General features: G+C 37.4%; 6 protein-coding genes across 6 annotated transcripts; 3 read left to right on the top strand and 3 right to left on the bottom strand.

Annotated features, from left to right (window-relative positions):
• Positions 1 to 13: 13 nt before the first annotated feature.
• Positions 14 to 1,714, bottom strand: LOC6650119 (high affinity copper uptake protein 1). The gene is made up of 2 exons (XM_002073353.4): positions 1,551 to 1,714; positions 14 to 877 (listed from the first exon to the last, which is right to left on the bottom strand). Exons 1-2 carry the CDS (start codon positions 1,608 to 1,610, stop codon positions 416 to 418), a joined length of 522 nt encoding a protein of 173 aa, XP_002073389.1. The 5' UTR covers positions 1,611 to 1,714; the 3' UTR covers positions 14 to 415.
• Positions 1,715 to 2,936: 1,222 nt separating this feature from the next.
• Positions 2,937 to 4,478, top strand: LOC6650120 (4-hydroxybenzoate polyprenyltransferase, mitochondrial). The gene is made up of 2 exons (XM_002073354.4): positions 2,937 to 4,070; positions 4,143 to 4,478. Exons 1-2 carry the CDS (start codon positions 3,066 to 3,068, stop codon positions 4,338 to 4,340), a joined length of 1,203 nt encoding a protein of 400 aa, XP_002073390.1. The 5' UTR covers positions 2,937 to 3,065; the 3' UTR covers positions 4,341 to 4,478.
• LOC6650121 (eukaryotic initiation factor 4A-III) lies at positions 4,414 to 6,365 on the bottom strand. The gene is made up of 4 exons (XM_002073355.4): positions 6,121 to 6,365; positions 5,680 to 6,046; positions 5,428 to 5,619; positions 4,414 to 5,360 (listed from the first exon to the last, which is right to left on the bottom strand). Exons 1-4 carry the CDS (start codon positions 6,251 to 6,253, stop codon positions 4,853 to 4,855), a joined length of 1,200 nt encoding a protein of 399 aa, XP_002073391.2. The 5' UTR covers positions 6,254 to 6,365; the 3' UTR covers positions 4,414 to 4,852.
• A 168-nt stretch (positions 6,366 to 6,533) lies between these two features.
• Positions 6,534 to 7,582, top strand: LOC111519498. The gene is made up of 2 exons (XM_023180693.2): positions 6,534 to 6,779; positions 6,841 to 7,582. Exons 1-2 carry the CDS (start codon positions 6,561 to 6,563, stop codon positions 7,579 to 7,581), a joined length of 960 nt encoding a protein of 319 aa, XP_023036461.2. The 5' UTR covers positions 6,534 to 6,560; the 3' UTR covers position 7,582.
• Positions 7,583 to 12,663: 5,081 nt separating this feature from the next.
• On the top strand, positions 12,664 to 13,710 carry LOC6650124. The gene is made up of 2 exons (XM_002073358.1): positions 12,664 to 12,709; positions 12,800 to 13,710. Exons 1-2 carry the CDS (start codon positions 12,664 to 12,666, stop codon positions 13,708 to 13,710), a joined length of 957 nt encoding a protein of 318 aa, XP_002073394.1.
• A 263-nt stretch (positions 13,711 to 13,973) lies between these two features.
• LOC6650125 lies at positions 13,974 to 24,598 on the bottom strand. The gene is made up of 7 exons (XM_015176627.3): positions 24,556 to 24,598; positions 16,527 to 16,649; positions 15,905 to 16,038; positions 15,498 to 15,833; positions 14,986 to 15,426; positions 14,768 to 14,923; positions 13,974 to 14,703 (listed from the first exon to the last, which is right to left on the bottom strand). Exons 1-7 carry the CDS (start codon positions 24,596 to 24,598, stop codon positions 14,302 to 14,304), a joined length of 1,635 nt encoding a protein of 544 aa, XP_015032113.1. The 3' UTR covers positions 13,974 to 14,301.
• Between the last annotated feature and the right edge of the window lie 826 nt (positions 24,599 to 25,424).

The raw sequence follows: 25,424 nt of genomic DNA on the forward strand, positions 1-25,424 counted from the left end.
AAACAAAAACGTATAAAAACATTTATATATTTTTCATAATTTCTTTTTGAGTTTTGTAAAAATGGAAAGTATTGAGTCTGTTATGGTATGTTACATGTAAAAAATACTATAAATCTATCTATATATATAAATCTATCCAAAATATACACATACATATATTTAGGATCCTTCTTCTCATAATTATTTGTACATTTTGCTCACTAAGTAAACTAGTTGACTAATTTATGCTATATACATAAGTAAATATGTAATCAAGTATAACTATCAAATAAAATTGTAAGTATTTAAGTTAAAATGTATTTTTTTTTTGTTTTTTTTGCATTAATTACTATTTGGTAAAATGGCCAACATAACTCTGTAATAAAATACAACATTAAAAACAAAAAACAAGCAACAAAATATACATTTAACTCTACTAAGGACAACATTCACTCTCTTGGGCATCCTTCTTGTTCCAACCGAAGAAGAAGTAACCCACTCCCAGACCTAAAACCACAGCCAAGCAGAGCCAATAGTTGTAGGTCATGAAGATCAACATCAGCAGATAGGAGACAATGATTTGCAGCAGATTAAGTAAGGATTGGACAATGTGTGAGTATTCCACCAATTGTTGCCAATAGGTCTTCTCTCTGGGATCGGCCAGTGGAGTGTCCGAACAGCCGCCGCAATCGCTGACATTGTTCTTTCGCCGCTGATCCTCGGCCAGGCGTTGGGCCAACTTGCGGGCCTCAATCCGCATTAGGTTCTGGCGTAAAAATTTCAAAGCCTCGTACAGAAAGGATACCACAAAAATGGCTATGGCAGACAGCACAAATTCGGCTACAGTTTTAGTGGTCCAACCATTCCACAATATGATCTCGGTATAGCCGGCATGGAACTGTAAAGGGACAGGCAACAAATGGGAAAATCTTGTAGAGAAGTGACAAAATAAACAAAATAACTGATATGCACTTGTATAAATAACTGAATTGACTAGATCTTGTGACTTGTTCAAATTCATTTATTTAGTCAAGTAATTCCTTAAGCTTAAAAAGTAAGCCTGTTAAGATACTGAATTCCTCTCACAATGAAACACCCTGTATTTGTTTGGCTTTTTGTTTGCTTTTCCAAATCAAATGAATTAACAAATACAACAGACTAAAGAGCGACCAACTGAGAGAATTGAAAAACGAGCAATTTAGGAGAGACTACAAATAATTTAAATTGAATCTCTTAAATGTTATATAGGTATGTATGGACATATGTACACTATTGTATGAATACAAATACTCTGTATACGTAGGCAGTGGCGGAGCTTACTTCAATCTTAATCGGTCAAGGGGTTTTGAGGGCCCACTCCAAAAACAAAAGATGAACTCGTCTTGACCTTTCATTACATTACATTGTTTCTTTAAACAAAGAGCTCTTTCACAAGAAAGTTATCACAAATCCCTCTTTGCTACGCCTCTGTTTGGCTTGCATGTATGTATGTAGGTTACAAACCACAATAGTAACAGGTACTGGGTGCTAGTGGTTAAACTGGTTCAAAATTTCTATATTTCGTAACTCACCGACATAGACATGGAATGACATGAGGTAGTTGATGTATCCGATCCATGATTATGATCCATACTGTTTAATTTGAATTTAATTAATTCAATTTAAGCCGAGTTTAAGCAGAGTTTTATATCTTTACGGTTGAACGACACTTGCTTAGCTGTTGAGAGCGAAACGACAACTGCTTTAACCCAATGTTTGTGTGGTGTTTTTTAAAGAAAAATAATGCTACCTAATCCCAGTCGGGGAGGCCAGCGGTCTGCTTATCTCTGAGAAATGTTAAATGTGTGTTATCAGCATACCGAGCTACAATATATACGCAGAGATATATACATATGTATGTGTAGGTACATGTGTACAAATACAAAACGATAGATAGCTCGGGAGAGAATACAAACAATATTTACCTACATCTGTCACGATCAGATGGGAATTTTTAAAATTTAGTTCAATAATCTGTTAAAGATCTCTTAGAGTTAGTCCTATATATTGGATATGTTTTCATCTCAATCTAACTAACGTTTGATTTATGAAATTGTTAATAGCATTAACAACTTGAGTCTATATTAATTTATTAGTATTAAGATTATCACAAACAATTGATTGAATATTAGTTGTTAGTGTACATACATTGGAAAATTCTGAATTATTCCATTTCAATTTTTTATTGACCACCTGATATGACCATACCAAGTGCATTTACTTTAGTTCATACATAAATATAAGTATTTTAGTGCTAGGCTGGCAACCGTTAGCCAACGTATTTGCCGCTTGTCTGTCTTAGGCCCACTTGGCTTTGTTGGAGTTTATTTCTAACTGGGACCCCGAATGCCGTTTTATGTTGATGGGTCGTGTGCAAAAACCATTACGGCCGTGTGCAAAATTTACGGACATTCTTGTAGACGTGTGCCAAATTCGAAAAATTGGTAACGAGCGCAAAAAGGGGAACCAACCTTACGGTAATGGAAGCGTTAAAAGCTTTTTATATTTGTTTAGTCGATTGGAGAAAGAAAATATACGTTAAAATCTGTTAGGAATGTAAAACGAATTTCGGGATATCAAATTGAATATACAGACTTTCTATAAATTTAGTTTTAACACTCGTTAATTAGATAAATCCCGAATCAGGAATGTTGAGTATTTATAACTTCGACAAAAGTATTTATTGTTTTTTTTTTTTAATTTCAAATGGAATTCTTTAAAAAAAATTTAAAAATATATTGAATATTAAAACAATAAGGTTTATTTACACGGCAATTTCCATAAAACAAATCCATAATGATAATCCAACTCAACTTTATAACTGAAAAATACTAAAAGCCGCTCGTAAATAATGTTGCATAGTTTTGGGGCACAAAGAGAAAATGTGGTATTTTTGGCATTTTTGTCTAATAGTGTTTAACAACACTAGGAGATTCTTAAAAAATTCTTGCCAATTAGAAGTTCGAATTTCTTTAGCTTATTTAGTTTATTGATTGTGTAATTTAATGCGTGTATAAGGAACCCCGGCACACAAATTCATCATAGCAATGTATACATTACGGCATCTGCGACTTCAGAGTGGGAAACATTTCCTTAACTCTTATGCGACAATCAAAGCAACAACAACAAAACACATGCTGCTTGCTAAAACAACAGCTGAGCCGGTTACATCGCGTGTTCTAATGGGATTTCCAATCCGTGACCACCGGGAGAGGCAAGACAAGCTTCCACAACTTTTACTCCAGAGCCAGTTGCGACATGGAAGTACAAATGCCTTGCCGAAATCCCTGGTGGGTCAACTAACCGACGCCACAAAGCCATATGCACAACTGATGAGAATCGATCGACCTATTGGCACTTATTTGCTGTTCTGGCCCTGTGCCTGGAGCATAGGTTTGAGTGCCAATGCCGGCTGTTGGCCGGATCTTACGATGTTGGGTTTGTTTGCCACTGGAGCATTAATTATGCGTGGAGCCGGCTGCACTATAAACGATCTTTGGGACAAAGATATAGATGCCAAAGTAGAACGAACTCGATCTCGGCCATTGGCCTCTGGAAAAATTAGTCAATTCGATGCCATAGTTTTTCTTTCAGCCCAACTTAGTTTGGGCTTGTTGGTGCTTGTGCAGCTGAATTGGGAGTCCATTTTGCTGGGTGCCAGTTCACTGGGTCTCGTTATTACCTACCCTCTAATGAAGAGGGTCACCTACTGGCCACAATTGGTTCTGGGTATGGCCTTCAATTGGGGCGCACTACTAGGATGGTGTGCCACCCAAGGCAGTGTTAATTTAGCCGCTTGCCTGCCTCTCTATTTATCGGGTGTATGTTGGACAATCGTCTATGATACCATCTATGCCCATCAGGATAAACTGGATGACTTACAGATCGGAGTTAAGTCAACGGCTTTAAGATTTGGCGAGAACACCAAAGTTTGGCTATCAGGATTCACGGCGGCCATGCTCACGGGACTCTCAGCGGCAGGTATGGCATGTGATCAGACTTTGCCTTACTATGCAGCGGTTGGCATAGTCGGAGCTCATCTTGTGCAGCAAGTAAGTATTCAATTCGATGTCGTTCTTAACGTTGGGGTGGCTAATTATAATCTTCATTTTCGTTTTTAACAGATCTACTCACTCAATATTGACAACCCCAGTGACTGTGCCAAGAAATTCTTCTCCAATCATCAAGTGGGTCTCATTCTTTTCCTTGGCATCGTTCTAGGCACCCTGCTAAAGTCCAAGGACAACAAAAATCAGCATCAGAATGCATCTTTGACTTCGACTTATATGCCACTATCTCAGAATACGGAGGTAATGAGCTGAAGGCGATCTGAAACAAGCTTAACCGGTTAACATTGAGCAACAAAAATAAGCGAAGTCACATTAGACCAAAGTCTGTAGTTAGAGCTATTAATTTTAATGTCTTTACTATGTGTGTATATATAGAATGACTTCAATGTATTTTTAGATATTAAGTTTGGATAGAACTAATTTAATCGTTGGAAACGGTTATAAGAAAAGTACCTCATGGAGCACATAAATTGCAACTTCATGCCATACAAATGCATTATTAGACGAAGGGAACATAAATTAAATTAACTTTCAATCATTCTAATTTTTATGTTGGCTCTCAAATTTTTTAATCAAATCTCTGGAAAACCAATTGGCTTTTTTTTAGTTAAATTCTTAAGTTTGTTATTTTTTTTTTTATTATTATTATACATATTTGGGTTGTGTATAAATGTGTATTCATTTCATTTCTTTTACGGATTGTTAAACTTAATGCTAAGAAAAGTTTCAAGTAAAACTGCTCTGTTTGGGGTTTGTTCTCTGTTTTAAATCAAATCAGCCACATTCATGGGCATCTCGTCAATTTGCGTTGAATAATATTGCTCAATATCGCGCAAGATGCGTATATCATCCGATTTGACAAAGTTAATGGCCACACCTTTGCGTCCAAAACGTCCTGAACGACCAATACGATGAATATACAATTCACGATTGTTGGGCAGATCATAGTTGATGACGAGAGAAACTTGCTGAACATCAATACCACGAGCCCACACATCGGTAGTGATTAAGACACGGGACTGCCCAGCACGGAATTCCTTCATAATCTCATCACGCTCCTTTTGGGGCATGTCTCCGTGCATAGAGCTAACCGTGAAATTTGCCTCTCGCATTTTCTCTGTCAGCCAGTCGACCTTACGTTTGGTATTGCAAAATATTACTGCCTGCGTAATGGTCAGGGTGTCATAGAGATCGCAAAGCGTGTCAAATTTCCATTCTTCCCGCTCGACGGCTACGAAAAACTGTTTGATGCCTTCCAGTGTCAACTCATCACTGTAAAGAACAACATAAAGGTAAAGATAAATTTCCAGTGATTAGACTATTACAAATTTGTGCTTACCGTTTGACCAATATGCGAATGGGATCTGTCATAAATTTCGAAGTCATTTCTAGTATTTCATGCGGTAAGGTGGCGGAGATCAGCACCACCTGTGTGGCTGGTGGCAAATACCGATATACATCGTAGATTTGTTCCTTGAACCCCTTGTTTAGCATCTCATCGGCTTCGTCAAGGACCAGCATTTTAATTGCCCTATAGGTCAAAATTTTTTAATCAAGCATTATACACACTCCCTTTTTTTTCTAAACTCACCTTGTGCGTAATACACGTCGTTTAATCATATCGAACACACGACCTGGTGTTCCACTCACAATATGTTGACCGTAGTCCAGTTTGCGGATATCCTCACCCAAATTCGTTCCACCAATGCACACATGGCATTGAACATTCATCATATCGCCCAAGGCAAGAATAACCTTTTGAATTTGTACAGCCAATTCACGGGTTGGGGATAAGCACAAGACTTGCGTCTCTCTCAAAGTAGTGTCCAGACTCTGCAATATGGAAATGGAAAATGTGGCCGTTTTTCCCGTACCCGACTGAGCCTGGGCAATCACATCGCGTCCTTTTACAATTGGCTTTATGCTGCGCTGTTGGATAGCCGAGGGTTTCTCAAATCCTACAAACACAGGATTTGGTTAGGTTATAAGCATGGCCAAATAATACTTAAAAACCAAGGTAAGAGCTACATACCGTACGCATAGATGCCGCGTAGCAGCTCCTCCTTGAGATTCATGGCATTAAACGTGGGAATAACTTCCACATCTTCGCTGGTCTCAAACTCTACATTTGACAGGTCCTCGGCCTGGCCCATTTTGTTCGCCATATTTAATATAAATATTGGTTTATTTTCCTCTTAAAAAGGTTTTTTTCCAGAAAATTTATATTTTTTTCGTTCTAACTATTTTTTTTTTTCTTAAACGAGAGTCGTTTAACAACACTATCGGCGTGCTGGAATACAAACAAAATTGCGCAGTACTGGAAAGCTGAGCTGCAAGTCTATCGATATATCGATATTTTCTTCAATCGATATGTTATTGTTTATCGCCGCATTGCTGAATAGTGATGGAAGAAAATTTAATTTTACATACTATTAAATAAAAGAAAAAGCACAATTAAAACATAAACCAAAAATGGCAAGCCTAAAATTGAATGTAACACCTGCTGAAATTGCAGTTTTGGAAAGAATTGGGGAGTCCAAAATTCAGGAGGGAATTTTGGAATTCGAAGACTACCAAAATAAATTTAAGGACAATGTGAAGGAGAGAATATTGGAAAATTTCAATTCGCTTGGGGAGTTTTTAAACCAGGCTTTTTTTATAAGCATTGGTGAGCTGTTTTTGCCCCCATTGGTAGGTTTAACACACTCGCACAAGCTAAACAAAAATACAAAAACATTATTTCGAATTACAGATTCAAATCAATCCTGGAAATGGTACTGCGAAAGCATCTAAAAAAGCAAGGACCAGGGATACACTGCTCACTATGATGGCCGTGGCGCTCGATGGCTCCAAGAGGAGCATTATATACTGCAACCTCGTATCTACGAAGGTCGAGTTTGTGGGCGCGGAAACTATCATAGGACTAATAAATAAATTACTCAAGTTTATTAAGGAAGCACACATATCCACTAATTTGGTTTGCTTTGTTATTGATGGCAATCCAATTAATGTAAAAGTGCGAAAACATTTCCTAGATAGTAAGGGAAAAGTCCCATTTGTTTGGGATTACAATCATTTCCAAGATGTAATGCTCAAGCATGACGGGCACATGGATGACACATTGTGTCACATATACTCCAGGCCGCTGGACATCGAAAACCTCGCACTAATAGAAGCTTGCGATTTCGGTGTTCCAGCGGACCTAAAAGAGTTTTATACAAAGGAGAAGGAGTCCTTAACAACTGTTGCCCAAAGGATCCATACTTCGAATAAGAAGTTTGGATCCTTGGGCAACAGTAGGAGCATGTTGCTATGTAATATTTCTAATTATAAGTTAAAAGTGTTTGGGAAATTAGTTTTAATTGCTGTTAGGGAATACTTTACTTTAGAAAAAATTAGAAATGTAAGCGATTTTAATTTAATATTAGATGGGGTGTTAGAATTAGTATTTCTGTTAGCATTTAAGAGTAATTGTTTTTGTGCAAAAAAATAAAAGAAAGAAAATAATAATATACAAAGAAATAAAATGAAATAAACATTTTAAGAGTTTCAATTATTTCTAAGTTCAATTGTATACAATTTTTTTTTATTTTTTTCAGACAGCAAATGTCTTGGACTTACTGCTTGGCGTTGTGGAGGGTGGCGTCAAATCTGTGATTCAGCAGATTGGCCACCAGAGACGCAATCCATATGATTGCGGTAAGTAAATATGCTTTTTTTTGCTTTCAAATTTTTTAAATCCCTTTTTTTATTCAACAGTAGCGGAAGTCGAAAGCGGAACCAATGCGATCGGTCCTGGCAGTGGATTCAGAGCCACTGGAATCTGTGGTACTGAATCCAGTGCTACAGAAACCTGTGGCATTCGGGTCGGGTCACAGGAGGTGGCCGACTCAACTGATTTGCTGCGTATCCTCCAATGCCCGAGGGAACTCCACCCGCCAGGACGATGGCAGTGGCGCTGGCAAATAGCCCAGATCTAAGATTCGCAGATTCCTTGGCGTTCACACAGGTTAGTACGAAATTTAATTTGAATTCCATATGAAATTTACATTTGTTTTCCAATTGCAGGAGGAAGTTACCCAGAGCCACCCATAGCGGTGTAAGGTTTAAGTTTTAGCACTTGTTATTGTATTATTTTATTATTTTTTTATTATTTCATAATTTTTATTATTTTTTTATTGAATGTGATACAGTCAATGGAAAAGACTGTTTTTTTAATAATTTATATAGATTTTAGACTTAGTATAAGAGTTTAGATTTAAGTAGAGTAAATATAGTTATAGTTAATATAGTTAAGGAGAAAGTATAGAGAAGAAACAACAGGTGAGTCTTTTATATCTGCCATACAATCGTCGGTTAAAGGAGTTCTTCGGGGTTACAATGTAAAACTGCTCTATGGAATGATATATTCAACAAAGTTTGCCTATTTCTGCAAAGCGCTCAATTGACATCTCGGAAAAAAGATAAGTAACTGTATTTCCCTACTATTTATCATTTTGTAAACTATCTTCTGCTCTTCCAGGAATTCCGCTTGTTGATCTTGACCAGACCGTCAAACGACGGTACTACAAACGATTCCGTACCGGATAATATTAAAGGAATCTATCATTTTCAACTCTATGGCCCGTAATCACCGTGGTATCACACACGCCTGCACCCAGGCACAGCAGTGTTTTTAGACCGCATGTCCCATTTATATGAGCCACACATTTGCTCGAAACTATGCTTATATGATTGCTCAACTTCTTGATCCGGAGGGAAAGTTCTTTTCCCATCGTATTCTGGCTCCAGATGAGTGTTTTAATGCCAAAATTATTATAAAATGGCGGGTAAAACTTTTAAGTAACTTAAACTATTATTATTTGTAGAGCTCTTTTTGCAAATGGTGATCGTGAAGACGTGTGGTATATGGCATCCAATTTAATCCAAGTGAAGCCTTATATACCTTTATACTTTTTTCAGCATACAGGAGACATAAATGCACCACTTAGCTTGTCCAAACATGAACTTGATGGCGAGGGAGTCGACTTCAAAGGTAAGGATAATTAAAAAATATGAGATGCCGGTTGGTCGGTTTTTCAGAAATTTGCATTTAAAGAAATTGACGACAAACCTGCTGATTGTACTGTTTCCAGCACAAGCAAAATAATAAGGCAGAAAACGAAGACGAATGAATTGATGTATTTGAGTTGGATAAACAAAGTGATACTAATGATTCCACAAATATTTGTGAAAAATATAACGGTCAACTTAAAAAAACCCAGACGATGTATTTAATAATAAAAAAGATAAGCCACCTTTAACTTAGTTAGTTCAATATAGTTATTGAAGACATTGTTGTTATTGACGATAAGGAGGAAATGGCTGCGATATCAATAAATGTTAAAAGACCAGTTGAAAGCAATGGTAGGAGCGAGAGAGAGTATTCTGAGGTGAACACACTGGAGATGAGCGATAGCGACTGGCGAAACCACTCACCAAAAATATTGATGTGATCGCAATAGAATGAGTTTTTTGAAATTCACTATACTTTGTTAAGAACTTAAGAGAAATTGTAGAAGTCATTTATTTTCTTGCTTTGAATTGGATTATATTTTTATATTTCGAGAATTATACTATAATATGATTACTCTTGAGTCTTTTAATATGTCCCACCGATCAAATCAGTGGTCGGAGATCGTATGGACGGAATCAGCAGGTCTAATTCCAGGTGATTAGGATAAGCAACACAGCAATGTGGCTAGTTTTCTTGCAAAATACACCCAAAGCCCAGCCAAACAGTCAAATAAAATCGTTAATGTCAGCATCCACAGCCAAGACGTATAAAATGAGATTTTTTAATAAGCAAGTTAACCAAAATTTGTTATCATTACACCAAAGAAAAATAACAACTAACAAATGGGTGATAGCCTCACCCATTTGTCAGCTATCCACGGTTCATTCGTCCGCCGTTAAAGAATTATCATCCTATCGTAGAACGGATTGATGCTGCCACTTAGAGAGCATTCAAACGAGTCAGCAAAAGTGGAAGGTATTATCGATAGGACTGCACCTCTAAATCTAGCCCCTCCCGGTGGCAGTACGACCAGACAACAGCGCAAGCTGAAGGCTTGAATGGACATCGAAAGCAAAGTTTGGAGCAACAAGCGGGTTTAGAAGAAGGTATACGTTTTTTGAGATAATGCGTAGGAATCTAGATGCTAGTAAATCTAAAGATTTGCTTAGCCACCTCACCTCTTACAGCTCTCCAACAGAAACCGATACGTTTTACGTCCCGTTCACGGTCAACTGCAGTAAGTTTAATTAACTCACATTATAATCCAATTTAATAAAAATTCATCTATTTCAGACCTAAGAATTGGAAAATTGGCTCTTGAGAAAACCATGCAAGAACGTATTAAGTCACGGAGGTTGGACTTTTTGAAGCATTTCAGCACTTGGTATTTATGTTATTAATTGTTAATAAACAGCGTAACCACCTGTAAAATAAGTCTTATTAAATGCAAATTTGGCAAATTCCTTTACTTGAACTATTAAATAAATATAAATTAATTCATGCACCTTTAAAAGGTAAGAACAATCATTTCACTGTTTTTCTCCTAAGCAGAAACCGTGAAAATGCTTGAGGATCTTTCTTTTCCAAAATCATTAATTTGGTTATTATTCTACGTCTGATATCGACTCGCCGTTTGGCTTCAGCGGCTTCATTACCCGCCTTACAAGCATTACTCTGTGTTTTTTCTAAGTCCTTTCGGGCCCTTTGCAGGCATTCTTGGAGCTCCTTGACCCTCCGTATGGCATTATCTTTTAGGATTCGTTTCTCTTCTGCTTTCTGCTGAGCGTTCGCGACCATTTCTCCCATATTCTTCAGATTTACTTTGACATCGTTTAACATGCATTGTATCTTCTCTTTTTGATGCTTAATAGAAAGGGCTAGCCGTGCGGCTGTTTTCACAGCACATTGACTATTGGAAACGGATCTCTTTAATACCTCAATCTGTTTGTTCGTCTCACGAAGATTATTATTTAGCTGCTGAAGCTTTTGTTTTTTTCCTATTGCCTTCTCTGATTTCGGTTGTCCAGGTTCTTTGCTAGCGCAGATCTGCGAATCGTTAGCTGATTTCGGATGTGGCACTGCTTTGGAAGTGATGTTACTGGATTTCTCGTTGACCCGACAGAAACTGCTTCCTGTCTTACATATTGGTCTATGGCCACCATGCGGACACTGCATCTTATATGATCGTATGAATGTACTACTAGAATCTGTTTTAGAAATAATTGTGAATAGAATGACTACTAAAAACATAATTTTAAGCAGCTGAAAATCAAAAAGCATTTGAAATTTCTCATCTTACACAAAATTACAAGGCGAGATGATAGTAAATGCCGAGAAATCCACAAAATGTTGTTTGATTTTTAATTTTTTCAATGATGCAATTATGACTGTCATATTTTTGTGAAGTAACTCACCCATAATTTCCATGTTCACACATTACTCAAGGAAGCAACCATTCATCAAATTGAGGCGTGGACATGAGTATTTGTACATACATTCATTAAACATTATTGCGCTTGTCATATTCAATTCAAAGTACCTAATTTTCCACGTCGAGGCAATTAAGAGTAGCTTCCAGCATCACGCAAAAGTGTTGGCTAAATTATCCAATATCCAAGCAAGGAAGCATTGACCCACCACTCGATCTTCAATGTGGCTAAATGCGAACCAATTTGCGATCCACTGCAAACTCATAAACAAAACGAACATCGGGCAACGGGTTTGCACTTTCATCGCATTGCACACGACCATGACCACGACCCACCCGACGACTACCACTTTGTTTATAAATACATGGCTCTTCCAGGCCACTGCTGGCAATTGCCAACGAGTGTCCACCACCGGATTTACACAAAAAGAAATAACAAACTCTTCGGCCTGATGTCTGCATTTCCGCTGCTGCTGTGGGCGAAAGTAAAAGCATTTTCCAGCGAACCCGTCGATCGACTTTGAATTTTTTTTGGATTTTGGCTATTGCCACTGTCAGTGATATTAGAAACGATTCGGTTGCCTTCCAGCCAGGACGTCCTCAGTGGATACGCTTTGTGGTTTGTCGTGGTAAGTGTTTGCGTCTGTCAGTTTGAGTGATTACTGTTGTTTGATATCTGATGTTGCCATCATCCACTTGGTGATGTTGTCCCGGCCTTTTGTTAAGTAAACTGGTTAGCCCCCCTCCAGGCTGGAACAAATTCAATGTGACATACATACATTAATCTTTCTGGAAAAGCAACTAAAATTAATAATAATAAACGAGACTACAAATGAAGGCAATAGTTATATACGAATGCCGAATAACATTTATTATTGTTAACAATTGTGAACCGTTATAACAGTCAAATGGTAATCGGTTATTTGGATTGCATAATGGCCATAATACCTGATTTGAAAGGTCGAATTGAAGGATTGAAGTTTTCACCATTTCATTTTGCTTTAGGAAAGAGCACACACCTGCAAGTCTTGAAGCTGCTTCCTGTTTGCCTGTTGTTTACACAACATTGATTTCCTATCCTCCGGCTAGAGATGTCATCGATAAAGCACCTGCTGATCCTCTTGGTGCTGGTTTGCGGTAAGATCCCCGCCACCTTCCCCTTTATTTTATTATGCAATGTTTTTAATAGGAAATTTATGCCATTTTCTTTCTTTTCCTTTTGCGCAGCTGCAACAACTGCATTGGGTCGCAAGGTGAAGCGAAAGGATGGTCACTATCGTCTTAATGTACCACCTCCACCACCTCCAGCAACTCAAGCCGCTGCCCAGAGTGTGATCGTTGATCACGAAATTCCTCCTTACACCTTTGAGGCAATAAATCATGATGAATTTGCAGCTCCTCAACCTTCCGGGCTTCCCATATCGCGTTTCGAGAGCACTGACTACATTATCCACAGCAGTAGCGGTGGCAGTGGAACATTCCTCTCTGACAATGGATTGCGAAGCATAGCCAAGGGTTCAGCGGATCAGGCAATCTCTGCTGTGGCCAGTCAAAATGCAGCCGGAAAGCAGGCTTCCTATGTGGCCAAGAACACGCTGGCCCAGGCTGCTGCACAGGCTGCTGGCACTGCAGTTGCAGTCCTAAAGGGCAAAGAGGTTCTTTTGAAACGACTGGAGGATCAGAGTGTGGAAGCCCACAAGGCCATGGAGAACGAGTTGACGCAATTGCAACAGGCCAAACGTTCGGCTAAGGCAGCCCAATATGCCGCACAGCAGGCCATTAATCATGTGAGTGTTCTAACTGCCGCCTTAAACAATGCCCAATCCTCCTCTGAGCTGGCCCAAAAAGCTGCTTCCGAAGCAGCTGCTGAACTGGCATCCCAAATTGATATGGTGGCTCAGGCAAAGGCTAAATTGGAATATGCCGAAACCCATGCCTATGCTGCTCGTCTGGACTACGAGGAGACACGCGATGCTGCCGAAAAGGCCACACTCTCCGCCCAGGAAGCCCAGCTGAATGCCAATGATGCCGCACTCCATGCCAATGTCGAGCTCAGCGAATCCGTGCACATTCACGATAAAAGCGATTACAATGTGGCGGAGTCAGCTCCACTGCCGCGTAATCATCGACGGCACTAGATCACTTCTAGTAGTTCTTATCTTTAAACTCTATAATTTATTGTATGTACCTACCGTTTGTTAAATGATTAATAAAATAAGAATTCTTTGTTATTTGTATTCCATCACTTAAAATCTCATTTAAAGCAAGGAGGATTGATCTATTTCTCTATCGGAAAATTCTTATGCGTTCATATTGGAATCGAAAAATTGATTATTTTATTTTTCAACGAAATAAAATGTAAATATAGTATAATAAATAAATAATATAGATATATGCCATAACATTAACTTGCACACAACTTAGAATTCCACTAGAATTAGTTTGCATTGTTTAACTAGAGAATTATCCACTTATGTGTCTAGAATAGTAGAGACTACAGCTAACGCGAGAAAACTCCAGGAAAACAAGGACAAATAGTAAATGACACCGGTATTTGGGGATAGTACCAGACAGCGAGATAGACACTATAGACAACCGTTAGGCTTAAGCAAATAGAATTTGACTATAAACGGCTATTCGACCAGAAGAGCTCGATCGTAAACACTTAACCTAGATCTCAGATAGCATTAGGGCTTGTAGTTGTTGGGACTATATATGTATAGGCTAGTCTAGTTGGTTAGCTGTTGCTCTCCCACCTCGGGTACAACATGCTCGTGATCTGCTTTCGGTAGTTGCACCTCTTCGCTCTCAGCCTTCTTGTTCTGCTCCATGCGGCGGACAACACCCTCCATGGATTCACGTAGACTGTCTATGTCGAGGGCATTTTCATCATTGTCACCATCTTGATCCTTCTTCTGATTACTGAATTTCGAGAAATAGGTAAGGGATTTCATCAGCTGATAGCTCTTCGAGATGGGTATGTTCGAGTCGTAGACACTGGTGCTGGAGCTGCAGTCGGCATAGAACCACCAGTTGCATTTGAGTATTGTCTGATCGAAGAGCGTGTTCTCCGGGCAGAGGAAGGACTTGCGTACCATGCCGTCATCGGTGATGGCACACACATGGAACACCTGAAATTCACAGTGAGAATCATAAAGGGAAAGATCGTAACTTTAATGCCAGTTGGCTTCTCACCATGCAACCCAGATCGGTATCAGCATAGAGTCCTGGGAAATGCTTTTGCTTCGCACAGGAGAATGTTGTGGGCGGCAAGTCGACTTTGGACTTGAAGTTGTCATCAAAATCCTTGTCATACCCGACAGGATAATACTCTTTAGGGGCATTCATAACCTAGATTGTATCAGAAGAGAGGCAGTCAGGCAAAACCAAGTTGTTTAAAGTTTTAAACTCACCTTGGACACCTTCTGCTCAGCCAGAGACTTTTGTGGTCTGGGTGTAGTTGTCGTTGTAGTCGTGGTTGTCGTTGTTGTCCTCACAGTCGATGTCCTCATAAACTCCTCCCGCAGCTTGGCAGCCAGCGTGGCTCGTTGCTCTGCCTTCAATTGCTGTTCCCTCACATAAATGGCGTGTTTAATGGTCTCCACACTGACATTGGCAGCCGCTGCCAGCTCCTCGACGGTGACATCTTTCAAATCGAATTTAGGCTCTTCGAATTGCAAATAGTTCGGATGATTCGATGTGACCATACGATGTTCTGGCTGTTCCACTGACGTTGCCGTTGTTTTACCCACATTCGCAATGCGGGAAATCGAATTGGGCATGGCTTGAAAAACAGGTACAGCTATTGGCTGAGAGACGACTGGATTGTCGACATGGAAAGTTCGATTCGAGTGCTAAGCATTGTGGGGGGAATCATTAAAACCTAAACGGGCAAGAATCAACAGCTTACGATGATCACACTTACTGGTTTCTCTATGGAGTCAATCAATTTATTATTGACGCTGACTCTTGGCTGCGTCGAGTCAACGGCAATGCGTCTTTGGGCCACAGCTGGAGCCGGCTCATTGGTCTTTTGTTTTTGCGGAATTGGCCGAAAAGCCGGCACACCCAATGGCAATGGACGAGCTTCGGTCATGAGTTGACTCTGCGCTTGGGCTTGAGCCTGGGCTTGAGCTTGAGCCTTGGCCGCTGCCAAAGCCACCTGCTGAAGCTGCTGCAATTGCAGATTGTAGGGCACAGGTCCGGTGGAGCGTGAACTGATGCGTTTCTCGGGCAGGGGATGCTGGGCGGCTGGACTGGCCTGTGATTGCAATAACAAAGAATGGTGAAAATCGTCATAATCAATTTGATGGGTGGGGATATAATTTCTACCTTTTGTTCACTGGAGGGTAAAACACCCACCTGATCGGGCGGTGCTCCATTCTTATAGCTAATGGCTCGGCGACGTCCGCCCTCCAGATTGCCTAGCGATTCGGGAAAGCCCAATTCATCGCCAAAACTGAAACCTGTAAGCAAAAGGTTAAATAACCTCATCAATCAAAGCAAAACAAAGTGCTCTCCAGGGTTAAGCAATGAGCCAATAATTAATGGCCTTTGTTGTTCCCTTCACATGACCAGAGACTCTATCTGCATCTATAGATCTCTAATTATTTTGTAAGTCTACAGAGCCTAGACACACTCTGAACACTCGTTTGGGTCAATGGTCAATAGCACTGAAGTTGCTGAAGAGCTCAAACATTGACTTTGCTTTTGCTCTACTTTAGTTAACGTCTGAATCGAGTTACAACCCGACATTGGCATTAATTACTTAATCGTTTGCATCGATTACCACGTTCAATTAACTTTATGTATGTATGTACATATATACTAGTATATACAAACTTGATCTTGATCGATTTTATGTTACAAATTTCTTAACATATGTGTGCACATGTGACAATGAAAGATAATAGTTTTTATTTTAGAAAAGAAAGAGTTTTGTTTTTTATTTTACCTAGACCAAAATGCGCCTTTAGGCCACCCAAATTTCGTACACGAAATAGTCCAGACTTTTTAAAGTTACAATCGACTATGAAACCAAAATCGGACGCTAAAACGCAAGTCCCGCAAGCCAATCCTATAAATAAAATAATAATAATAAAAATAGAAAATAACAAACACAGAATAGGTTCAGATAAATATAATACAAGAAGAGTAAATAAAATATTAGTAAAGATCGGGCATTAGCAGTTCGGAGATGAGAGTCTCCAATGTGTTTATGGATCATTGACAGGATGGGAGGATACAGATTCTGTGTTGTTTTCCCTATCAAAAGTAGCCGCAACCACTTAAATATAAACCACAATTACTTGATCTAAAAGAAGGTTAATATAATACTAATTATTTTAATATTAAATTACTTAACATAGAAACAAAAACTTTAAACTCATTATTGTCATCACGACGTTCTCTATGGAATTCTCGAGCTAAATAATTAGCTCTTAATAAACTTTTTATTTTCTTTTAGATAAAGTCTTAATTTATTGTGATTTTAATTTCCATTTGAATTATGTAAACTAAAAATTGGGATAAAATTGAACAAATTAATAATAATATTTGTATGTATGTAGGTATATACTTAACTATGATGAAATTTTAATAACCTCCTCTGCAAGGGTACAAAAATGATGAATTAACCAATTTTGGATGACCTCTTCTCTGGGCGTAGGTTTATTTATGGGCGCAGCCGTTCATAATTCTCACCGTAACGCAGTTACCTCTCTTACCCAAAAATAGTTTTAGCATAAATAACAAAACGTATTTATGTAAAACAGCGCAAAATGTTAAAATTAAAAAAAACCAAAGGCCCCGCATCGAATGAAATGACATGGATGATTTTTTGATTGATTGAGATTGGGATGATAAACATGCCGATGGAGGATGTGGTAACTGAATAGGCTGACAAAACAAAAGGTACCCATCTCGAGGTATGACCCCAATAGATACATAGATCGTCAAACATTTTTTATAGTGCCAACAACGAACAAAGCTAATGAGAGCATAGACATCTTGAAAAGTGATCTAAACATTTTATAGATGCCGTGACCGAAGACATTAGGAATTGTTTGTTACCCTTACATTTAACAATAAGTAACTTCCTTATGGACGGCGGGGTGGGGGAGGGCGCACATTAAATGCTTTGTATTACAAAATCTAACCACAATTGCTCTAGCACTTAAGTTAACAAAGTATAAACTTACAAATTTAATTTTTTTAACTAGTTTTCTTGGTATTTATGCATTAGATTTGCTATTAGCCAAGTTAAACTACAATGACCTGGGGCCACATAGACACAGACACATCGTCAAGTGAACCAAATTTGCAACGTCTTGAGTTCAAATTAAATTGTTAGCATGTCAAGTGGGACATGAAATACTAGTTTTCAAATGGATTCTTACAAAATGTGACTCTGCTCACACAATTGATGTTTATCCATACATATTCCTACATACCTACATATACATGTACATATGTACTATAGCTTGTCAGATGGAGTGAGCACACTTAAAGCTTAAACCAATTTAAAGCTATTTAAGCCATTAATATCTACATACATGCGAGGGTTGTCTAATAAGAAGTTAAAGTTTCCAAAGTTCTAAATCATTATTTTACATTTTAGTTACTTATTAAGATTTCAAACATTTCTTTCACAGAGTAAACATAAGTTATTAGACGAAAATTATTTTTTTTTTTTTGGTTATATATTGCATATAATAGATTATGGATCTATTGTGTTCTTTATAACCAGGATGAACCCTCAAAATTAACAAATAGTTTTGTAACGAGAACTGCCAAATTCTTATAATAATTTACAATTTCGGTACTTTTAATGCATCCCTCGTAATTATGTGTGTTTTGTTCATGTGGACAATTAATTGTCAGAGACCCAAAGTTATAGTAATTGACGCCAACAAGTCGTTCGGTTCAAGGAAAATGGAGCTGGGTACACTACTTCAATCCACATCTAATGTGGGGTTAGCTTGACAAGGTCTGACCATCTCCTAAGATCATAGCACAAGTTATTTTGCAAATCATTTCCTATCATAAAACTTTCCAATTGTCACTAATTGCACTTTTACCCACAGCCTAAACGACATAAATTTGCATTACGCAGACGCATTTGGTGGGCGAGAAGTTATTTTAATTATGCCTACAAATGGACAACGTGAAGTGGACAAATTTATGAATGAAAGCAAACAATTAAACATTAATATTGCAATAAAAACAAAATCACAAGGCATATTGCCGTGGATGTTGTTCAAATTAATAATTGTGGATGGGACGTGGATGGGGTTGGGATAGGAGGAGGGGCATACGATCTCAACGGTTGCCTCGACTACAGTTAGTCACAGTCCACAGACACAGATACAGGCACATGCCACTACCACAGCCGGCGGCACTTTCACCGTCATCATCTCGCTGCGTCTATGTCTGTATATGAAATTTTGAGTTGACTGAGTTTATGACTTGACGAACGGCGAACACTGAACGCCGAACGTCAAACGCTTGAGCAAATAGAAATTGAAACTGAACAAATAATGAGCCATAAAGTATGCAGGTGCCATCCAGGGATAGTTAGACCAAGACCCCAAACTTAAAGTCAGAGTCAACCAGCCATTGACCGCAAACTAAATAAATAAATATACTCATATATACTCAAGTAAATTTTGAATAAAGAAAAAGGCACAGAGAGAAATGATAATCGCAGAATATTCAGGCGAAATCTTCAAGAAAAAAAATTACACAAATTACAACAATATGTTGCGGTTGGAAAGTTGATGCAATTTCTCGGTAAGGACTATAATGAAGGTCATGGTAAATGGCAAATACTTTTCAGCATATGTCAAACATTAATCTTTGTCATTATCTATTATTGGCGTATTTCAATTTAATCCTGTACCTTTCTGAATAATAGAGATTATATTAATATCATATTATAAATAGGATGTTTTCGAAAATTTAACAAACATTTAAAAGCCTAAATTATTCAAATTTGAGTTAACTATGCAAATCCATGTAGCTTTATGTAAAAGTGAATTTCTGTTACAATTGGCTTAAAAGCCTAATTTTCAGAACCAAAGTATTGGTGAATTTTGTTTAATATAGGTAAGGTTCAGCTCAGTCTGCATCATTATTTATACGTTACTGGCTTAAATCCAATAGTCTAAAGGCATAGAAACCAAATCAAAGAAGTCGCTTTGCTATTTAACACAATCTCTTCTTCGATTTTAGCATAGCGATATTTTTTTCGTAGTGCATTTACTTTCCATTTCAGCATCAGAGTGTTTACGCCCTTTCTCCTACTCCTTCGCTTAACTTCACAAACCGCTCCTCTCTCATCCCCTCTCATCGCAACCAAACCCGGCTTAGCCCAGCCCATTTAGCACATGTGCCGCGAAAGTGGGTCACTGTTCGGACAAAAGTAAAAACAAAAAAACATTGATATTAATTGCTAAAGTTGCTCGACGGAATGTTTTGTGACTCGTCTTGTCGTGGCGCTAATTCAATTTGATGATCTTCTCCAAATGCAAATACCTTGTATAAATTATGAGACAGTTGAACACTTGGCCGCGGCCACTCACCATTTAGTTACCTAGGGCCTAGGCCATTCATTCATTCATTCGTTCGTTCGTTCACTCATACATCTCAGTTTCATCGTATTTCATCTTTTGATCTCATCAATGTGGCCGGTTAAATGAAATGTTTCGTTTCATCTAGAGGCAGGCGAGGTGCAGCTCAACAATAAACCAACGAAAAAACTCAAAAACCTTAACCCAAACGCCAAACCTTTTGTTCATGCGTTTCCCTTTTACCAAGTATATTCTGCCCTCATAATTCCATTGTTTGCAAAAAAAAAATAAAGACAACTTTTTGATGATCAATAAAATATATATTATGATTTTTGGCTCTTTAAAAAAGAAGGCCTACCTTTCACTTTTAGTTTTATATGACAACTTTCCATGGCGTAGAATTTTATCTAACCTACGTTCTCTTCTAATCATTAAAAAACTTGACCTTGACTGCGATCTGTGATTGTTTTTTGGAGGTGGGCAAATCATTTCTGATTTACTAGCTGCTTAGATTTTATTAGTGGCCATTGACCTTGACTGAGACTCTAGGTGTTGGTGTCGTAAATAAGTAATCTACTATTAAACTATTATCACCACACAGTGTGGCTATGTATCATGGGAGTGTAGGTACTCTGTATTGCCAGTTCCAGTGGTCTAAAGTGTCAGCTCCAAATGCTGCATGTTAATTCCTCATGTCAGTTAATTATGTTAATTGAACGATGGTCTTGACAGTGAGCGATAGGGCCCTAAAGACAAAAACAACAGAGCAACACATCAACAAAAGACGAACCATCACAAAAATTTGACAAAGCCACTTCAAGATTTTCGTTTGTTTCGTATTAAATTGCAATTTAAACGTATGTATGTGTGGGCAACAACAACAACAAGAGAAGAAGAAGAAGCAGAAGAAGAAGAGGCGTGGAATTGGAATGCAAAACTTGAACTGTCCCCATAGATGGCATGCTGCAGCATCATCAGCATCATCATAATCATCATCTCAATCTCTATCTGGGTCTGGCAGGGCTCTTGGAGTCAACGTGTGCTCGACCTCTTGAAGGTCTTACGTGAGCAAGTTGCGTGTCTCCCTCATCATATGTACATTCATATGTGTAAGATGGTTTACCACTTGGAATTGTGTCGTCTATCTTGGCTTTTCGTATTATGTCAAGATGCCTGAATTAACAAACAAACGAAGCGTTAATTATATTTTAATTTATTGTTAATTGTAAACAAAATGCTGAACAAAACAGCAAACTGAAGAAGCGTAAATTAAGTGATAAAATTGGTAAGAGGAAATGCCTCACAAAATGCTTTCTTAATACTTAAGCAATCAATCATTAAGAAGTATTAATTTGATTTAGATAATATCTCTATCAGTTCATTGGCAATTTCTTATTGAAATGAACTGAAAAAGGAAACAAAGAAATCTTCGAGCAAAGGATTTGTGGCCCCAAAGGATTTGTGATAACCACAAAAAAAAACTTTTGTGAATTGTATTTTTAATAACAATTCTATTAGTCTAGTCTATTCTGTTTCTATCGACAAAAAGCTAATATTTTCACTAAAACTTAAAGTTGCGATTAATTGTTATTTTGTTAATTGGGTGTGTATTTTAAAATTGAATTGATTTGATGAGGGTACAGTTTAGAACTGGTTTGTTTTGGCATTCCTTGCTCGTGGGAATATCCGCGAGGTACATAAAAAGGCAACCTTTTTTTTGTATGCCTTTCACTTTACAAATTGCCCACTTGAAGAGCCCTTTACTTCTTCTGATTCAATCATATGACAATGCACTTTTTTGTCCTCCCTTTCCATTGCCAATGATTACTGTTGCAGTTGCACATTGTAAGTATGTATGTATGTGGCAAACTTAGGTTGAGGACCATAAGCATAATGACTAACTAAAGCAAAAACAAACACCTTCAACTCTGTTAATTGCTGTTTGCAAAAATGAAAAGACCATTTGCAATATTTCAACTTCTCAGTTGACACATTACGATGTCGTCCTAGGGCTCCTAAGTGGCTCTCTTGACCAAAAGAAGTTGCATAAAGCCCATGCTGAGCCCCAAAAAATGTGGGTTATATAAAAATAAACCACATGCCCATGTGAACAAAGAAGACACAAGATGATGCTAAGATGCTGCGTCATTGACCACAATAAAGTGACCAAAACCAATACCAAGACCCCATCAAAGGCAATAAACCAATAAAAGAAGACAACATGAAAAAAAACAGAAAAAAGAGAAAAAGCTTTGGTCAAAAGACAAGCCGGCATTCGAGCATATGCCATAGATATATCTTAATAACTGAAACCTCATGCATAGCTGCGATGAATCATGTCAATACAATTTTAGCCATCAAAAGGGAATAAACAATAATTGGGAATATTTAGGGAGAATCCTGTTTACGATTTACTCATAGCGGAAACTAAAGTATTTCAGTCAAGTTCCGAGTTCCAATAGACAGACAAGGTCATTATATTCAAAACTAATTCGTTTCGCTGAACTTATGCAGATTTGACGGCAATTAAAGCAAAATCGGAAAACAAAGACAGAAAAAAAACAACTTGCTCTACTTGTCCATTCATTGAACTTGACCGATATTCTGTACATAACTATAGAATGCCCATAATAAATAATATACGAGGTGAGATTACATCTTTTTATTTTTATTTTTTGGCTATATATCTTAACATGGCAAATTGTTAGTCGAAGGTTAGCCGCTATTAATTTATTGAAATTGGCATGCAAAATGAATTATTGGATAAAACCATTAACAATAAACGAAATAGGTAACCCACCAGCCCCTGCTCCATAAATAAGGCCATGTAAAGGCCAAGCACCTCAACACTTTAATTCTTCTTCTGCAGCAACAAAAACAACCACATCTATGGCCAAGTCAATATCTATTAGTTTCAACTCATGCCAAGTCATGACTAATCAGAGAAGCAAAATAAAACCATATCTAGTTTGTTTTTTTCTTTTCAGTTGCATTAGCAATCCAAGAAACCACAAAAACATGGCTCGTTTGCAATGAAGACAATGAAGCAACTGAGACCATGGCTAAATAAATGGAAAAAAGCGCCAATAAACTGCAACAAAAGCGTTTTAGAGATGAATAAATAATTATCAACAAATCTGAATACATAGTGCATAGAGTCAAAATGTCTATGTATGTGTCTGTGTGTTTGTTTGTGGTGTGCTCAGTGTGACAAGTAGTTCTCTTGATCTTAATTGTGTATAAATACCAAAGAAAAACTCTTTGAGATGTTCTCAATTCCATTAAATTTAATACTTGTATTACAGTATTGCAATTTTTAATTATTTTTTGACTTGACTTTACTTGTCTTTAATTAGATCTTAACTTCTAATCGACAAAAGTATTTATGTATGTATGTATATATTTTGGTTTTTTTTAGAAAATTAAGCTATGATTTATAAATTGTCAAGTTATTGCAAGAGTCAAAAATCATATCTCAACCAAAAAAACAAGAGAAATGTTCAAAATTAGAAATACAAAGACAATTGTCGAGAGTTGAGTAACATTAATCTTAATGTCCAGTTTAAGCCCTCAAAGGATACATTAGCATTGACTAACTAGTCCCAAACCATGCTGCGAAAAGCTAAAATAAATTCTAAAACTTTTAAAATGCGAAATTATAACAGATTTTATAAAGCTAGCTAATTCAAATAAAAGAAAACAAAGACTTTACTGAGAGAAAACAATAGCAATTTACATAATTTTACAAAATTTATTATAATCATTCAAATAGTTACATAAATTTGCCAAATCACGATCTTAATTTTTCAATTCCAATTTCATTATTTTTGCTGCTTTGATAAAATTGGCAAAATTATGAAACTAAATTCAGAACGACCACAGACATTACAATTTGGTAACCAGTCCAACATCTTTCTAATGGCATCTCTGTGTGCGTTTGTGTGTGTATGTTACAACATTTGTTACACAGTTTTATTCAGATTACGAACAAGCCAAATGCAAAATCCAAAAAAAGAAAAAAACAACACTAGCAACGACAAAAATGAGAGAAATGAAAGAATGTGTGTGTTAACGGTTATAAAAATTTTTAATAACTAACGAAAGACTTAAGACACAAACTTGATTTCGAGTAAGAAAGAAATTAATGATTCCGAAGACATGTACTACTACAACAACATGTGTGTACAGTAAATATTGCTTAAAGTGAACAACGTTAAGTATTAATATGTTTATTGACATTAATCCATACTGATGCCAGCAAGTTTTGCTAGGCTTGTCTCCCCAAATCTTAAGATTTAATTAAAATCCACCGACACCCGTTAAAAGCAATTAAAAAACAAATTTTTTGTGTAAAAATCCCATAATGATGACATGAAAAATGGAAAAGAAAAACGGAAATTGCATTTTACTCACTTGCTGCCTGCATGATCAGAAAGCCAATAACGAAAAAGTTCATTTTGGCAAATTTCGATGGCGTTGAATTTTTGAAGATATATCCAATTTTGGTATTAGAGATGATTAGTTGTTTCGTATTCGTATTCGTTAGGCGTGTAATTTTCTTTTGATGCAATTTTTATTTCTTCGCTTTTAATTCATATTGAGCACACACATGCACACACACACACTTAAACACTGCGCTTAAAACTATATGTAAGAAAAAAAATAATATTTTAAATAGAGTTGTATGTAATAAGCTTTTACTATTATTTATCGCAAACTTGGGCCGTAGCCGATCGGAAGGAAGTGCACACATGGTTGAGTTAATTAAATTTAATGAAGATATTAATATTATTATTGTTATTATTATTACTACTACTCTAAAGTAGAGACAAGGTGGAGGAGGATGAGTTGGCGATGGAACGAAGAAGAAAATAAAAACCGGTAAACATTGAAAACGCAAATGAGTAAACCAAACACTCTCTCTTTCTGTTGCCGAAGTAAAAGTGGTGATGGAGATGGAGATTCCGTCTCTGATTCCAAGATCTCGATACGAATCGGCATGCGTAGGCTGAAGTGCGTCAGCGTCATAAGAGCATTGGCAGCGGCAACGGCAGCGGCATCGGCAGAGTTGGAGTTAGCAACCGCAACAGCAAAACTCATTTTAATCAAATATTATGAATATATGTATATAGTGAAACATTGAATGTTTTTCGTATAAGTATATTCATTTCATAGTCTTGGCTCTCTTGAGCGTAACTGGTCACTTTCCAATCGCTTCTTTCGTTTCTTGGCTAAAGCTCCATAAAAATGATATTTGTTGTTGCGGTTGCTTGTCTGCTGCC

The sequence above is a fragment of the Drosophila willistoni genome, chromosome 3R (assembly GCF_018902025.1).
Source record: "Drosophila willistoni isolate 14030-0811.24 chromosome 3R, UCI_dwil_1.1, whole genome shotgun sequence".
Taxonomy (NCBI): Eukaryota; Metazoa; Arthropoda; class Insecta; order Diptera; family Drosophilidae; genus Drosophila; species Drosophila willistoni.